At 35.3% G+C, this 18969-nt stretch overlaps 1 protein-coding gene across 1 annotated transcript in view; it reads right to left on the reverse strand.

Annotated features, from left to right (window-relative positions):
• The window catches only part of UBR3 (ubiquitin protein ligase E3 component n-recognin 3), a 336759-nt gene that overhangs the window by 184874 nt on the left and 132916 nt on the right, over positions 1–18969 (reverse strand). The window contains exons 12-19 of the mRNA XM_073218714.1: positions 18781–18846; positions 18607–18696; positions 17703–17831; positions 16988–17040; positions 16764–16897; positions 16314–16398; positions 14899–15041; positions 12221–12317 (exon numbers count right to left, since the gene is read on the reverse strand). Of these exons, the coding sequence (XP_073074815.1) occupies positions 12221–12317; positions 14899–15041; positions 16314–16398; positions 16764–16897; positions 16988–17040; positions 17703–17831; positions 18607–18696; positions 18781–18846 (797 nt within the window). The remainder of the gene's footprint in view (positions 1–12220; positions 12318–14898; positions 15042–16313; positions 16399–16763; positions 16898–16987; positions 17041–17702; positions 17832–18606; positions 18697–18780; positions 18847–18969) is intronic.

The raw sequence follows: 18969 nt of genomic DNA on the forward strand, positions 1-18969 counted from the left end.
AAGAGAAACAGAAGGGATACAAAGTAATAAAGAAATATCCAGTTGCAACAATTAACAAAAACGATTACCTAAAAATTATCTTCCTACCACCAGCTGAGAAAGCTGTATAAAAGATAAAATATAATTTTTTTAATGCACATTTGAACTCATACACAAAAATGTGGAGTTCCCCAAATACCAGAAAAATAGGAGTTAACAACGAACACTAGCACTGTGTGCATCCTTAAGCAAGCAGATCCCAGGGCATTGGGCTTATGTAAGGCTCAGAGTTGGAACTGAGATCCCACATAAAGCTGAGATCTTTGAGAAGCTTTATTCTCAATAAAAGTACAACTCAGGAGGAGAAATAAGAAAGCTTGTATCTCTTCTGTGATGCAAGAACAACAAGATCCCCAGAAGATAATAATTAGGAACTTGTATATGAGTAACAGCATACTCAATACATAAAAGGCAAAATCTGAGAGAATTACAAAGAGAAATTTAAAAATCGTAACAGAGGATATTAACATACTTCTGTCTAATAGAAAGCCCAAGAAAAATACACTGGTAAGGATTTTGAAAATTTTAACACAGGTAAGCTGCTTCAACCAAGACAAAAGAGGAACATCCAATCACAGCACACAAATAATTTTAAGTGCACTCAGAAGCTTTATAAAAGTTGACAGACTATTAGGATGCAGAATAAATCTAGAAAATGCCAAAAGACTGACATACAGACCACAACTACTTGTCATAAAGCAAATTAAACAAGAAATCAACTAAAAGATAACCCAAAACTCCAGACATGCAGACACCTTGAAAACTCTGTTCTTTGAAATTCAAGGGTCATTGTAATCATAATAGAAAATTCTAAACATTTGAAACCTAAATTTATATATTAAAAATTGTGCGATACCACTAACACAGTACTTGGAAAGAAATCCATAACCTTAAGTGTGTATGTTTTTTAAAGCATCCAAGAAAGGAGGGAAAACCCAAAAATGCTAAAAAAAGGTAACAACAAATAAAGAAGAAAAAAAAAGAATGAAATAGCAAACAAGGGTGTATGTGTGAAATCCAAAGTTAGTTTTTAAAAAAAATAAAACTGTCAGTCTTTTAATAAGACTAATCAAGAACAAGATACAGTAAACATAACTACATAATAGGAATAAAAAGGCAGACAGGATTTCTAAATCATTAATTATACACAAGACAAACTAGATTTCTTAGAAATATATAACTTGACAGTCCTTCTTAAGAAGAAGTAAAAATATTGAGCAGGAGTATAACCTTTAAAGTGAATCAATAATTTGAAATTATGATACCCTCCACCAAAAATATTACATGAGGCTCAGGTGGTTGAATAGGCAAGTTCTATGAAAATTTTAAATAAATACACATGAATAAGAATGAAGTTGAAGTTGGACCACTACTTCACACCACATGTAAAAATTAACTCAAAGTATATCAAAACTTAAAGGTAAGAAATGAAACTATAAAACTCCTAGAGAAAAACATATGCATAAGTCTTTGTGACCTTGGATTAAGCAACAGATATGAAACCAAAAGCATAAGAAACAAAAGAAAAAAATAAATAGAAGTTCATTGAAACTTCTGAGCTTCAAAAGACACTCAAAAAAGTGAACAGATAACCCACAATCTATTTTTTTCAAATCACATATCTGATAAATTTAATATTCAGAATATGAAGAGTTCTTAAATTCAATAATAAAAAATACATCCAATTTAAAAAAGGACAAAAGATCTGGACAGTTCTCCAAAGAAGACATATGAATGGCCAATAAGCACACAATACATGTTAACTTCATTAGCCATCAGGGAAATGCAAATAAAAACTATGACACCTGCAAGGAGGATGACTATAATCAAAAAGTCTGATAACAAGTGTTAGTAATGATGCAGATATATTGGATGCCTCAAACACTGCTGGCAGGAATATAAGATGGTGCAGTCACTTTGGCAAACACTCTGGTAGAGCCTCAAACTTACAAAGAGTTACCATAAGACCCAGCAATTCCACTCATAAGCATATACTTAAGAGAAATGAAAACTTACGTCCACATAAAAATTTATATACAATGTTCATAACAGTATTATTCGTAATAACTCAAAAGTGGAAAGAACCCAAAATATCCATTATCTGATGAATGGATAAATAAAAGTGGGATATCCCTACAATGGAATATTATTTGGGAATAAAAAGAAACAACTGGAATGAATCTTGAAAACTTTATGCTAAGTGAAAACAGCCAGTCACAAAAGACCACATTTAATTCCTTTTATATGAAATGTATAAAATAGGCAAACAATCTTACTATGCTGATGGACAATGACTGAAGGGGTATGTGGGGGGGACTTGGTGAAGGGGGGAGCCTAGTCAACATAATGTTCTTCATGTAATTGTAGATTAATGATACCAAAATAAAACATACAAACAAACAAACAAACAAATAAATAAATAAATAAAATAGGCAGACAGACAGCCACAGAAAATAGATTAGTGGCTGCCTAGGACTGAAGGACTGGGGGAAACAAGTAGTGGCTATTAATGAATACAGTGATGAAAAAGTAAAATTTATTGTGGTGATGGTGGCACAACTCTGTGCATATACTAAAACCACAGATTGAACCTCACACTTTAAATGGGTGAATTGTATTGTATGTGAATTGTATCTACATATAGCTGTTAAGAAAGAAAACTTCAATGGGGGGCACTCCATAATATGCATAAATGTAGCAATCGCATTGTTTTTCTTGTGAAACCTTTATAAGAGTATATATCAATGATACCTTAATTTTAAAAATGCTAGGAAAAAAATAAATAAAATTAAATCTCAAAAAAGAAAAAAAAAACTTGAAGCAGATAATCTCTATCTCCTGACAAAAATTTGAGAGCAGCAAAAAGGTAAAAGATACACATATAATTCTATGATGCTAATACAATCTTGTTCCTAATATTAAGACATGATAAAATTATAACACTATCACTTTTAATAACATAATGGAAAAAAATTCTTTAAAAAAATTAGTAAATCACATTAGGCAATATTTTACTTAAATAAAAGACTACATCATGATGAGGCAGGGACTGTGGGTGTAGTCAGAGTAGGGTGAGGGCCTCCAGAAAGAGAAAGGCAGGATATTTACAGTCAGAGCAATGTAACTACATGCAAATAAACCCTCTACCAAAACTCTGTGTGAAATATTAAGCTCAAGAGTCATTCTTCAGTAAGATCAGTTAATATTCCCTAGATAAAGAAAGTAGCCCATGTTTTTATTATGTTAATCATTTGTAATCATGGGTAAGATTCACTTTAGCATGCTAAAAGGCCCAGGCCTATGTGCTGTCTTTCCTCAGTCAGACCTGATGAGGTGATTTGCAAACTGGGCAACTAATTTAGCATGCAGGCCCAACCATAAACAACACAGTAAAAGGCAGGAAGGATTTCATCCATCTTAAAGATAAGACTGCATTTTAACACCCAGGAAGTTAAGAAGTAAGATTCTTTACTTACTCTTTGGAAAACAGACAATAACTCAGCCCACCTTGGGGGCTGGGCAGGCAGCCTTGATTGATATGTTCCCACACCAAGACACCAGTATCCCAGGGAGAAATCAAAGCAGTAAATTTCTGCTGTTAGGTCAACTTTTAATATTCAGAGCCCACTTAACAAGTTCACACCCCTAAGCCTTTTATCCAGTTCCCAAAAATCCTCAACTGCTTATAAAACCCCTAGACAATTCACAACTACAGGCTCTCTTGTTCCCTCCTGGTGTGAGCCAGGAGATCTTCTCACTGCATTTTCTCAATAAAAGCCTCTCCCTGACTCTCCTACCTTGGGTGTTAGCTAAGCACATTCTTTAACTCCACGAAGACATCAAAAACAAAATTGGGTTTTTGCCAATAAGGCAAGGATATGTGGATGGTATACCATCATGTACACAGTCATTAAGAAAAGCACATGACAAAATTAAAAACTCAATCATAATAAAAATTCGTGGTAAACATGCAATACAAAAGAAATACCTTAATCTGTTAAAGTGTAGCTACAAACCATAATGAAAAGTTGTATCTAATAGCAACATATGAAAGCATTAGGAAAAAGATAAGAATTCTTTTAATCTCTGCTATTATTAAATACTATACAAGAGACCCAAGCCAGCAAGGTAAGGCAAGAATGTATGTGTTTTAAAAAGTTATATATATAAATAAACCAAGAGGATTAAAGATGGCAGCAGGAGAGGTGAGGCAGATAATTCCTCCTAAAACCTCATGTAATATGAAAATAGAGTTAATACAACTAATCTTAAAAGAGTAACAGGGGTATGCTGTGCAATACTGCATACACCTGGAGAACAGAGCAGACCATACGAAACAGGGTAACATACCAAAGCCTTGATCCGGCTTAATAACTATTAAAAATATCTATGCACCCTTTTCCCAACCCAGTTCACATTCGGGAGGAAGAGAAACAAAGCAGGGAGGGGGAGGAAGCCTGGGACTGCTGAACACCCAGCCCTGGAGATCTGCTTTGGGAGGACAAACCTACATTGCATGGTACCCCTGGAGATTAGTGAGGTTAGAGAGCTAAGACAGGCAGAATATTTGAAGAGACTGAGATTCCAGCCATTTGTGGACAACAGGGATCCACATCCAGCTGCTCTGGGACAAAAGAAAAGCAGGCAGTATGAGAGACTTCCTAACAGCAAGAGTGCTGCTAAAGGGGCAATGATTGCATAGAGCTTGCTGCTCAGGAGAAAGGGCAGGTGGACAAAACTGTCTGGGTGCACTGTGCCCAGCAGGTTGGGAACTTTCAGAAGCTTCAGGAGCTCCAACCCCCTGACTTGCTATACAGCTCCGAGGCCCCCCCACCATGATATACAGACTGCTGCGCATTCCTCCTGACCGGCTGGTACTGGCTCGCAAACTAGCACTTACTGCCCTGGCATTAGGCCAGCCAGGAGGCCCCACCTTCGGCACCTACAAACGCAAAGCATAGAGGCTTATACCTGTGTGTTGGCCCACTGGTTCTGACACTGGAGACAGGCACAGCAGCAGGAAGCAAGACACAGCTCTTTCCTCTCCAAGGCACAAGCGCCAATCCCCTGCAACCCCTAACAGCACTACAGGGGCTGAAGAGCTCCACAGAGTATAGCTCCTGGGCACTAGAGGGGGCCACATACATATATGAAACATCAAAGGAACCTGGTTCAAAATCCCACAAACACCAGAAAAAAAATGCCAAGTGAAAATGAACTCATCTAGTGGAAAGAAATTTCAAAACAATAATCATAAACATGTTCATGTAGGTACAGAAAAATATTCAAGAACTCAGGCAGTAATTAAGACAAAGATTCAATGATTGAGAAATTTCATATCTGAAATGAAATGTACAATGGAGGGATTTAAAAGCAGATTAAATACAGTAGAAGAGACAGTAAATAGAATAAAAATTAGAGGAGAGGAATACAAAGAAGATGAGACACAGAGATAAAAAAGAATCTCTAGGAATGAAAGAATATTGAGAGAACTGTGTGACCAACCCAGACAGAACAATATTCACGTTATAGGGGTACCAGAAGAAGAAGAGAGAAAAAGGGATAGAAAGTGTCTTTGAGGACATAATTGCTGAAAACTTTCCCAATCTGGGGAAGCAGATAGTCTGTGAGGCCATGGAGATCCACAGATCTCCCAACACAAGGGACCCAAGGAAGACAACACCAAGACATATAATAAATAAAATGGGAAAGATCAAGATAAGGACAGACTTTTAAAAGCAGTCAGAGAGAAAAAAGATCACATATAAAGGAAAACTCATCAGGCTATCAACAGACTTATCAACAGAAACCTTACATGCCAGAAGGGAGTGGCATGATATATTTAATGCAATTAAACAGGAGGGCCTCAAACCGAGGATACTCTACAAAGCAAGATTATCACTTAAATTGGAAGGACAGATTTAAAAACTTCCAGATAAGCAAAAGCTGACAGAATTTACCTCCCAGGAACCATCTCTACAGTGTATTTTGGAGGGAATACTACAGATGGAAGTGTGCCTAAGGCTAAATAGCTGTCACCAGAGAAAATAAAACCACAGTAAAGAAAGTAGAATAATTAATTATGAAGCAGATGCAAAATCAAATCAACTACTTCCAAAGTCAGTCAAGGGATAGACAAACAGTACAGAAATATGATACCTAACAAATAAAGAATGGAGGAAGAAGAAAAGGATGGGAAAAGAAAGAAAAAAAAGGAGCTTTAGGTTGTGTTTGTAATAGCACACTAAGTGAGTTAAATTCCACGGTTAGATTGTACGGGAATTACTCTTGAACATCTGGTAAACACGAATCTAAAGCCTGCAATGTCATTAAGTATATACCTATTGATAATTGTAGGACCCCAACCTCCCTGAGAAATAAGTTAGCCTAAGAGTAGCCATCTTGAAGCCTGAAAACCATTCTGACATATGACTCAGAGGAAACAACCGAAACCGGGTAACTCCTCTGGAAAAACAAGTTAATTAATCATGACTGCTGGCAGTGCTAACCTTTCGGTTAGTTAAGCATAAAAGCCGACCCTACCTTGCTACACCCCCAGGACGTGGCACTAACCCAGAAATCGTAGGTTTGAAAAATTACTGCCTTTGTAGTATTGTTATCTTGCTTTGTAGTATTGTTATCTTGTTATTACAAAATAATCTGTAACCATGGTAATCCTCTAGGGCTGAATGCCTCAGAAAATCCTATATAACCACTTAGTTGTAAGTACTCAGGGTCCTCGTTGAGACCCGCTGCGACGGGCTGACTTGGACCCCAACTAGTTGGCTTCTGAATAAATTCCTCTTGCTTGTTGCATCAAGAAACGTCTTTGGTGAGTGATTTGGGGTGGTGCCTTCCTCAGGGGAATCCAACAATAATCACCCTAAATGTAAATGGTCTGAATGCACCAATCAAAAGATGCATAGTCACTGAATGGATAAAAAAACAAGACCCGTCTGCATGCTGCCTGCAAGAGACTCAGTTCAAACCCAAAACATACACAGACAGAAAGGAAAGTGATGGAAAAAGATATTTCATGCAACTAAAAGGGAGAAAAAAGCAGGAATTGTAATACTTGTATCACAAAAAATAGACTTCAAAACAAAGAAAGTCACAAGAGACAAAGAAGGACATTATGTAATGATAAATGGGTCAGTACAACAAGAGGATATAACTATTAAAAATATCTATGCACCCAACACAGGATCACCTACATATGTGGAACAAATACTAACAGAATTAAAGTGGGACATAGAATGCAATGCATTTCTTTTTGGAATCTTCAACACACCACTCACTCCAAAGGACAGGTCAAGCAGAAATAAAATAAGTAAGGAGACAGAGGCACTGAACAATACACTAGAACAGATGGACCTAACAGACATCTACAGAACAATCCACCCAAAAGTATCAGGATACACATTCTTCTAAGTGCGCATGGAACATTTTCAAGGATAGATCATATACTAGGCCACAAAAAGAGCCTTAAATTCAGAAAGACTGAAATTGTACCAACAAGCTTCTTAAACGACAAAGGTATGACACAAGAAATAAATTACACAAAGAAAACGAAAAAGCCCACAAACACACAGAGGCTTAAGAACATGCTCCTAAATAACCAATGAATCAATGACGCACTAAAAACAGAGATCAAGCAATATATGGAGACAAATAAAAGAAATAATTCAACACCACAAAATCTATGGGATGCAACGAAGGCTGTGTTCAGAGGGAATTATATTGCAATACAGGCCTACCTCAGGAAATAAGAACAATCCCATATGAACAGTCTAAACTGAGAATTAACGAAACTAGAAAAAGAAGAACAAATGAGGTATAGAGTTGGCAGAAGGAGGGACACAGTAAATATTAGAGCAGAAATAAATAAAATCAAGAATAATGAAATAATAGAAAGAATCAATGAAAGCAAGAACTGGTTCTTAGAGAAAATGAAGAAAACAGATAAATCCCTAGCCAGACGTATCAAGAAAAAAAGAGTCTACACACAGAAACAGAATCAGAAATGAGAAAGGAAAAATCAGTATGGACAACACAGAAATACAAATAATTATTAGATAATACTAAGGAAAACTATATGCTAACAAACTGGATAACCTAAAAGAAATGGACAACTTTCTAGAAAATATAACCTTCCAAGACTAACCCAGGAAGAAACAGAAAATCTGAATAGACAAACAACAATCTGGTAACGGCAACAAAATTGAACTGGTAATCAAAAACTACCTAAGAACAAAACCTCCAGAACAGATGGCTTCACTGTTGAATTTTATCAAACATTTAGTGAAGACCTAATACCCATCCTCCTTAAAGTTTTCCAAAAATTAGAAGAGGAGGGAATACTTCCAAACTCATTCTATGAGGCCAGCATCACTCTAATGCCAAAACCAGGCAAAGACATCACAAAAAAAGAAAATTACAGACCAATATCCCTGACAAACAGATGCTAAATTACAGACCAATATCCCTGATAAACAGATGCTAAAATACTCAACAAAATATCTGCAAACTGAATTAAAAAATACATCAAAGAACATCATCCATCATGACCAAGTAGGATTTATTCCAGGGATACAAGGATGGTACAGTATTAGAAAATCCATCAACATCGTCAACCACATCAACAAAAAGAAGGACAAAAACCACACAATCAGCTCCATAGATACTGAAAAAGCATTTGACAAAATTCAATATCCATTCATGATAAAAACTCTCAACAAAATGGGTACAGAGGGCAAGTACCTCAACATAATAAAGGCCATATATGACAAACCCACAGCCAACATCATACTTAACAGCGTAAAGCTGAAAGCTTTCAACCTTTAAGATTGGGAACAAGACAAGGATGCCCACTTTCCCCACTTTAGTCAACATAGTTCTGGAGTCCTACCCACAACAATCAGACAACACAAAGAAATAAAAGGTATCCACATTGGTAAAGAAGTTAAACTGTCACTGTTTGCAGATGACATGATATTGTACATAAAAAACCCTGAAGTACACACTCCAACACTACTAGATCTAATATCTGAATTCAGCAAAGTTGCAGGATATAAAATTAATACACAGAAATCTGTTGCACTCCTATACACTAATGATGAACTAACAGAAAGAGAAATCAGGAGAACGAGTCCATTCATAATTGCATCAAAAAGAATAAAACACCTAGGAATAAACCTAACCAAAGAAGTGAAAGACCAATACACTGAAAACTACAAGACACTCATGAGAGAAATTAAAGAAAGTACCAATAAATGGAAATACATCCTGTGGTCATGGATAGGAAGAATTAAGATTGTCAAAATGACTATCCTACCTAAAGCAATCTACAGATTCAATGCAATTCCTATCAAAATACCAACAGCATTCTTCAATAAACTAGAGCAAATAGTTGTAAAATTCATATGGAACCACAAAAGACCCCAAATAGCCAAAGCAATCCTGAGAAGGTAGAATAAAGCAGTGAAGATTACCCTCCCCGACTTTAAGCTCAACTACAAAGCCACAGTAATCAAGACAATTTGGTACTGGCACAACAACAGACCCATAGACCAATGGAACAGACCAGAGAGCCCTGATATAAACCCAACCACATATGGTCAATTAATATATGATAAAGGAGCCATGGATATACAATGGGGAAATAACAGCCTCTTTGCTGGGAGCAAATCTGTGGGCCTTTAAGCAGACTCGGTCACAAAAGCCTTAAGACAACAGCAAACGTTTTGAGTAAAAATCTTTCCTGTAAAATCAGCTAGAAATCTTTCCTGTAAAGTCAGCAACAATGAACCCATCCACACGTTAGAAACAAGTTTTCCCCTATTACTAAGAAGCACATTTAGTGAACTTCTAGGTTAGAACTAGGGGTTAATTTACCTAGCAACATTTGCATTTCTAAGTTAGAGTTAGTGGTTAGGCTACCTCACAGCATGTGCCTTTTCTGTCCTTTGTTAAGCAAGAAACACCTCCCCCGCCCCCAAAATGGCGAACTCCCCGCTTCTCTTCCGGGTCCTCCGTCTCCGCCGGCGCCAACCAAGACCCAATCACCCTTCTACACCTCCCTGCCAGCGCCACCTAAGGTCCAATTATCTCCTGAGCCACCGCTTACTTGCTACTTGTATAAATTGAGCCTGTAAACAATAAAGTGCCAGCTTGATCAGACATCCTATCTTGCTGGTCGTTCTTTGTGTCCCTTGCTTGTTTCATTTCTGCAGGTGTCTCCAGCTACGCCCCACGTTCGTCCTGCGGGCCGGGACACCTCTTCAACAACTGGTGATGGCAAAACTAGACAGCTACATGTAAGAGAATGAAACTGGATTATTGTCTAACCCCATACACAAAAGTAAACTTAAAATAGATCAAAGCCTGAATGTAAGTTATGAAACCATAAAACTCTTAGAAGAAAACATAGATAAAAATCTCTTGAATATAAACATGATCAACTTTTTCTTCAATGCTATCTCCTCAGGCAAGGGAAACAAAATAAAAAATGAACAAATGGGACTACATCAAGCTGAACAGCCTCTGTACAGCAAAGAACACCATCAGCAGAACAAAAAGGCATCCCACAGTGCTGGAGAATATATTTGTAAATGACATATCCAACAAGGGGTTAACATCCAAAATATATAAAGAACTCACATGACTAAACACCCAAAAAGCAAATAACCCTATTAAAAAATGGGTGGAAGATATGAACAGACACTTCTCCAAAGAAGAAATTCAGATGGCCAACAGGCACATGAAAAGATGCTCCACATCGATAATTATCAGGGAAATGCAAATTAAAATCACAATGAGATATCACCTCATACCAGTTAGGATGGCCAACACAGAAAAGACTAGGCACAACAAATGCTGGCAAGGATGCGGAGAAAGGGGAACCCTCCTACACTGCTGGTGGGAATGTAAACTAGTTCAACCATTGTGGAAAGCAATATGGAGGTTCCTCAAAAAACTAAATACAGAAATACCATTTGATCCAGGAATCCCACTCCTTGGAATTTACCCAAAGAATACAGGATTCCAGTTTCCAAAAGACATATGCACCCCTATGTTTATCGCAGCAGTATTTACAATAGCCAAGAAATGGAAGCAACCTAAGTGTCCATCATTAGATGAATGGATAAAGAAGATTTGGTACATTAATACAACGGAATATTTTTCAGCCATAAGAAGAAAACAAATCCTACCATTTGCAACAACAAGGATGGAGCTAGAGGTTATTATGCTCAGTGAAATAAGCTAGGTGGAGACAAATACCAAATGATTTCCCTCATTTGTGGAGTATAACAACAAAGCAAAATTGAAGGAACAAAACAGGAGCAGACTCACAGACTCCAAGAAAGGACTAGGGGTTACCAAAGCAAAGGGGTGAGGGAGGGTGGGTGTGGAGGGAAAGAAGGAGGAGGGGATTGAGGGGTGTTATGATTGGTACACATGGTGTGGGGGAGGTCTTGGGGAAGACAGGGTAGCACAGAGTAGACAAATAGTGACTGCAGAATCTTACTACACTGACGGACAGTGACTGCAATGGTGTTATGGTGGGGGGGACTTGATATTGGTGAATGTAGTAACCATATTGTTTTCATGTGAAACCTTCGTTAAGAGTATAATTAATGATACCTTAATAAAAATAAAAATAAAAAAATATCTTGTAAAACTTTTACTTTCTACAGTCATCAACATTTTAAACTGCTTTGTTAAATACTTACAAATAAAATTCATTTTGCTTTGGCTATTCTCCCAGTTAGCAAGAGCACAGCAATATTACCACACTTCTTATAGATAAGACAATTTTATTCTCAGACAAGTTTTTATTCTCTTAATTTGTGCCTTCTGTACTGATTTAAAAGCAGAAAAACACAAAACCAAGCTTTGTATACCAGTGATTAAACAGCAACTTCAAAAATTTGTTATTTTTTTATTTATATCATTTCTGATACTTTGTAAAATTTATTTTTATCAAATTAACATCAGATTTTGGATCAAGATCTTGAGAACAAAAATTGCACCCAGATTATTCCTTTTTATCTTAAAATACTATTTTCTCCCCCAAAGATCGACTATATACTTTAATAAGAACATACATTTGCTGTAATTCAAATTTTTCAATATAAATACATAATATTCATTATTACACTAGTTAGTTTAACAGACTTACAACGCTGTATATCTGTCCATTGCAGATTGCACATCTCTACGGTAAACTGTTCGAAGAATGACAATGACAGGGTCAAACTCTTGATCCCAGACTTCAGCTATTATTTAAAAGAAAGAAGAAATAAATCACTGACTTCTTAGGAATAAAGTCAACTCCTAATGACTAATTACATTGAAGTATATTTTAAAATTAAAAGATGGGAGAGTTTAATTTGATTACATATTTAATAAACTAGATATTCTGACTACTAGTCTATGACTACTACTCTAAGTCAAAAATCACAATTTCATCACTATGAATATTCTCTTAAATTCAACAAGAACAAAAGAGTAAAAACTTTATAATGTGATAATACCTCATCATAAAAGTTTAGTTTATGGGTTTTTGTTTGTTTTTATTCTGGTAAAGTGCCAATTAGAAAGTAAGAAACATAGTTCATCAACAGTTTTTAAAGTAATTAAAATAAAAACACAAAAGCTAGGTAAAAAAATTAATGAGATACTGATTTTCAAGAGTCTTCCTTTATAACATTTTTGGTTTATAAAAGATTATCTGTTCTTCCAAAATTGGTCATTGATCTCTTTGCTATCTCCACATGTAGTACGTGTACAATTGGTGGGACACAAATGATTTTAAGTATTAAGTGTACAAAGATTTTTAATAATTATATTAAAATGTCTTAGAAAATTGTACATTGCAAATAAAACCTGTGATCTCATTAATAATCATGTTAGAATGAGAAGCTTAAAAAAGTGAATCCATTAATGAAAATACAGAATACTGCAGTGTAGAGATGGTATTTAGATACGCAAAAATTTACAACATGGCCTAAGAATAGTAATTTTAGAAAACACTGCCTTAAGAGTGTCTCCTTTCTAGATTAAGTTTTTTCCCCTCTCATTCTAGCTGAATCCTTAACACTTGAAAACATGTAAGCTTAAAATTCTTCCTACACTTCTGTAACTTCAACACCCTACATAAGAAACATTTAACTGTCCCTTTTTTCATGTAACAGGCTCTTTGTCTTTAAATTATCATAAGTATGACTTAAGATTCTTAAGATAGTCCTTCACAAAGACCTTTGTTATTATTCCTATTATCCTATATCACCCTTGACTTTTAAATCTATTAATTTGTACAAAATAATTGCCAATGCTATTATCAGAATTGTAAAACCAAGAAATGGAAAAAAATTTTAGTGACTAGGACACCAAGATTTAAACAGTGTTCCATGAAGCTGAATTTCCCCAGAGGTTTAACAGAGGCCTCTTAAGGAGCAAGGAGATGGCAAAATGTATAAGCTACATCTACCACCCACGGCCTTTAACAAGAGTAGGTCTATTTTTATCAGTTTTATGTAACAGATTCACTTAAGGCTTAGTTCCTCCCTAAAACTAAAGGCTTACTTCAACTACTTCTAAAAAACTTAAGAAACACTCATTTATTCCAACTCTCACATTTTACAAATAACAAGTCAAATCCAAAAATAAAAAAGTGATTTTTCTCAACATTACCCAGCTAGCTAATACAATTCAATACTGTATTTGAATATAACATCCAATTTCTTGGCTCTAATCTTCAAATGCCCAGTGCTCCATCTCAGAGTCTCAAACTCTACTCTGCATGAGAAATATCTTACAGAGCTTGTTAAAAAGGCAGATTCCCAGAATCCATCCCCAGAGATCCTGATAAGAACAGATTGGGGCTGAGACATAGGAACCTGTTTTTAATAAGGACCACAAGTGAGTATGACAGAGACAATCCTCAAGTCACACTTTAATACACACTGAACTACACGAGGACACCACTCCACTCCACTTTGGAGCTCATCTAAATTTTAGATACAAAGCGTTCTCTACAGTAAAAAAATACTGTATTTTTTTCCTTGAATGGACTTCACTGGAACCAGAGTCTGGAAGTGTTCTTGCAATCTTTGTGAATTCCGTGAAAAATCCTACATGACAGGGCTTATCTGTGTTTGCCAAACATAGTACATGCCATTGACAACTTCAAAGTGGGCATCAGTTTTTCATTTAGACAATGTGTGCTGAGGGAGTTAGGAAGCATTTAACTGCTTCTTCCTTCAAATCAAAATTTTAATTCAGATTAGTAAAAATGTAAAGTGAAAAAGAGAAGTCTGTAAATCAAGACTTCACCTACTTCTGGCTCTCATAAAGCATGTCCTCTATGAATCCAAGGGGAAAAACCTTAGAAAACCAACCACTTAAGGAAAAGGTTTCTATGTACTTACTTTCTTATGATTTTCAAAATGTAAGAAAATATTAACATTTATACAGATTTTAATTTTTACTGTTTCAAGTCAAAATCTGGGTAGGGAGAACTGTTTAAAATTCAAATTTAGAGAGCAAATACTTTCAAAATGTTTTTAAGTATATATCCTGTCTTATAATTTCTGGTTCATTTACAGTTCATTCACTTACAGCAATGAAGTAGAGTTCACATATAATGTTCCTTTTATAATTTAGAGTCATCTAAGAAGCCTTATTACAATATAAAACCATAGATTTGAAAATAAATGAAGCACTATCATTGTATACCTTAAAAGCAAACATGAAATTTGAGAGAAAAATACCAAAGTCGAGTTAAAGGCAAAACATTTTTATTCAGTATACACAACAGCTCACCTTCAAAAACTGATATTTGAACGAATATATTACCTTTAGGAGTATACATGCCTTGTTGCATAGAACCTCCAGGCTCAAAAACAGGAGCCTTAAAATCAGCTACAGCTGATAAGACTGATTCAAAGCTGTAACTGCCTGGGATAATGCCACTTTTGGGGTTTGGATTTTCTGGAATATGAAGCATGTGTCAAGAAAAAAATTTCAATGGAAACCAACTTTATAATCTTACCAAGGTACTGTAGTTCCTCTATAACTGCTTTTGCTAAAAAAAGCAGAGTAATTGGATGTAATACATAAAGTTGGCCACAAGAGGGCGGTTATATTTTTTAAAACAAATAATTTCTATTATTTGTGAATTTTTTAAATATTTTAACCTAGAAGCTTAGTAATAAATTGTATGCTGAAGTAGTTCCCAAGTATATGCTTCCCCCAAACAAATTTTTAAGTTTCAGAAAATGAAAAAAAATTATTTTTAATTAATTACCTTTTCATCATTTTGCAAATAATGTACTTTCCCTCAGAAAATCAAAGGGAATATCTAAAAATTAACCAAGACTTTTATGAGCAAAGATTATTTTTCCAAAAACACAAGAAGTCATCCTCAAAGAAAAAAGAAAAAGATGCTAAGCAAATATTTCAGACACCAGAAAACCAGACTTTCCCATTGATTTCACATTAAAGTATATACTTTTTAAATTCAAAGTTACAGAGAAAACTTTAGCTCTGTTACAACACTGCTAATACACCTACATTAATCATCAAACAACAGAAAATTATCGCTGCTTAGGAAAATCTTCAAAATTATCAAATAGGCATTCTAATAGGAGTTATTTCCCAAATTTTGGTCAATTATTCTGAACACAGTCAAAATATACAAAGTAAACTTAGTCAAAAATTTACTAAATAAATTTTTACACAAAATAACATGATCTTTGTATAAAATTTTATTAATAACTTTAAAAACAATAATAAAGTGTCTATCGTATGCTCAAATCCTATAGAAAGAGCCATACATTTTCAATTTGTAGATTATACTCTTTGCCCTTAAAAACCTCAAGCTGAATTCTATGAAAAAATCCTCTAAATGTTTAAAACCCTGGTAATAATCATTAGATGGTATACCTCTAAATTCTAACCATGAATTCTAGCCTGGCTATATAGATGAAGCAGACATAGATGCCCTTTACAAAAGGTACACTTCCCTTTCACTAATGCTATCCTATAGGAGGTCAGATCCTGGGATTCCCGGAGCCATCGGTCCCAAGGTGAAGGTGACAAAAAAACATCTAGTACTGGCCCTGAATACACAATTAAATAAACAATGGAGTTCTTTTCCATACTATTTTTCAACTTAAAAAAAAAATTAAGTGATAGATCTTAAATCTGTAAAAATTACTTATTATTTAGGTCCTACAACTAACAGAAAATTAAACTTTTAAAAGGATATGAGGTCCAGCAGTGAACTATGTGTCCTGTCATTCATACACAGCTGGGCTACCATCTCTGCCCTGAGAATCTCATCATCAGACATTCCTAAAATAATTAAAAACAGAATTAATAAATCTGAATATATGTAAATTATAAAGAAACAAATTACCACACATTTTACTAAGCTGTTCTACCAAAAATGAGATGTGTCAAGTATTAAAGAACAAAGAACACGATGCCCCAAATACATCTGCAGTTTACCCTGCTGTTCGCAGTTACCTCAAGTAATGGGTTTTTTAAAGGATAGCCTCAAAGGAGTATCAATTGTACACCACATCAAGAGTTTGAAACAATATTTACACATATTTGCACCCTTTTCTTTTTTTTCCACTAGGTCATTTACTCTCACAGAAAGAGGGGAAGAAAGGGAGAATAGTTAATATCCAAGTATTAGTATGAGTGTTCTTTACCTAAATGTAAACGAAGACTCAGAAGAATCACAAGAAATGTAAGGGCGCCTTCTAACATCGATCTCTCATGTTCTGCATCAAGTACTGTGTTTTGATGTTGTGAGGCCATTGTCAACAAATCCACTACCTTAAATCTATAATAATAAATATTTCAGACAGATTTTTTTAAGTTAAAACAAAATCTACATTCTTGCTAATACCTGTCTTAATAAAATTATGCTTACCTTTCAAACACAGATGAAATAAAATAATCTGGGTCAAGTCTAGAAGCACAAACCTGTAAAAGACAACCCCACAAACTTTATTTCTCAATATTCAATTTTTCTTATTGTATTAACCATGCTTTTTATTTTCTGTATCTTATGATGTTTTGATATCTTGGCAGGGAAGGGGTTGAGGGGGAGGCCTTATAGACCTAGGAGAGATTTACCCCTCCCAGAGCTAGCTAATTTCTGAGGATAGTAAACAGCTTACTTGAGAACAAGTCTCTTATATGCGAGTCAATTACCTCCCTTATCTAATTCTTGCACACTAAGCCAATATTCCCCCCTGCCCTAAATAAATCCAAAGTCAGGTACCAGATAGCTGGGAACAGCCCCTAAACCCAACACCCGATAGAATTATTCAAACTACCTAATTCTAAACTTGTGCCCTGCCTTGCCTTTCCTGTAAACACTTTCCTGAAAACCCCAATAAAGGCTCTGATCTAGGATTTCCCTTCGCTCCTCCTTTTCTCCCTTCACCAAATCTAACGCTTCCCCTGTGGTCCTGGCATGGCAATGGTATGCCCCCTTCTTTTGGAAAATATAAGTAACTAAGTCTTCTTTCAATAGCATTAATCCCTCTGTGTCATCATATAGTCACCCCTAAAAATTAAAATCCCAAAGTACACATGAGACACTTCTGAAGTACAACATTTGCATTATCACACTGGCTTACCTGTAATAAGTAGATGTCAGGGTCAATCATGGAATTACAGAAATGAGATTGGACATAGGTCATGGCTTGTCCTTTGATTTGCAGGCCATTTCTTACCCACATATTGCTGTGGATTTCTGCAAGACTTGCCTGATACAGTAACAATTAAGTAAATTAGACAAAGAAGTCATCTAAATTCAATCTTTATATTTATAAAATCATGTTATACTGAACAATCATTTCAAAATAACTTTTTCAAATAATTGGTAGGTAAGAGAGGATCAGATTAGAATAAATTTCCTTACCATACTAATATTTTATCCTTCATGTATTTATTCCCTGTATCAACTAAGACTAAACAATCATTACTTCATCTCTTACTTGCTCCTAATCCCCAGAGTTAAAGTTCAATAATCACTAACAAATATGAAATAGCCAGGAAAAACAAACTGAAGTGTAAGTCCCTCTAATGTACATAAAAGTTTGAATCACAAAATTGCAGCATTAAAACTGAAAGAAACCACAGTGATTATGCAGGCTAACTCTTCTCTCTTCTCTCCTCTTATTTTACAGATGGGGAAACTAAGCAACAAGTGAGTTACCCCAAACAACCTGGATAATAAAACAGTGGCAGCACCAAGACTAGAATATATTGGTCTCCTGCCTCACAAAACAGTGTTGTAGTATGTTAAAAAGAATACAGTGAAAAACATAGTGATAAGAATTCCTGGGGCAATAACTAAATGTAAATCTCATAAAACAGAAAAAAACCTAAGTATAATCTGGCAAAAATATAAGAACTAAGTTTAAAATTTTTTTTCAAACATTTTAGCTATAATAATAATGACTAAGGCATAAAAATAAAATAAAAAATCACATAACCAAGGAATTCAACTCAAAACTTTTTAAAAGCCTGAATACATACTTGAATTTGGAGTGGATGAATCATTAGCTTCATTAGCATTTCCTGATCTGGTAAAACAGAATCCAGATCTAATTCTTGACATTTCACAGCCTAAAAATGATGATTTTTAAGAAGTTACTAATTCAATATTTCTCAATATCAAAAAAAGAAACAATTGTTTAGTGACAGTCTTACCTTACTCAAAAACATAGCATAATAACGATGTAGTGGCAAATGAAAAGTGACTTGGTTAGGTGCTGGCTGGAATAAACAAAAGAAAAGTCACAAGTCAAGCCATGTTTTACAGAGCAGTAAGGGGCTTTCAGCACAGTCCTACAGGGAGGCACAGGTGAGGGGCTTGCCTTAGATCCTTCACCAGCTGGG

This window comes from Manis javanica, chromosome 12 (assembly GCF_040802235.1).
Source record: "Manis javanica isolate MJ-LG chromosome 12, MJ_LKY, whole genome shotgun sequence".
Taxonomy (NCBI): Eukaryota; Metazoa; Chordata; class Mammalia; order Pholidota; family Manidae; genus Manis; species Manis javanica.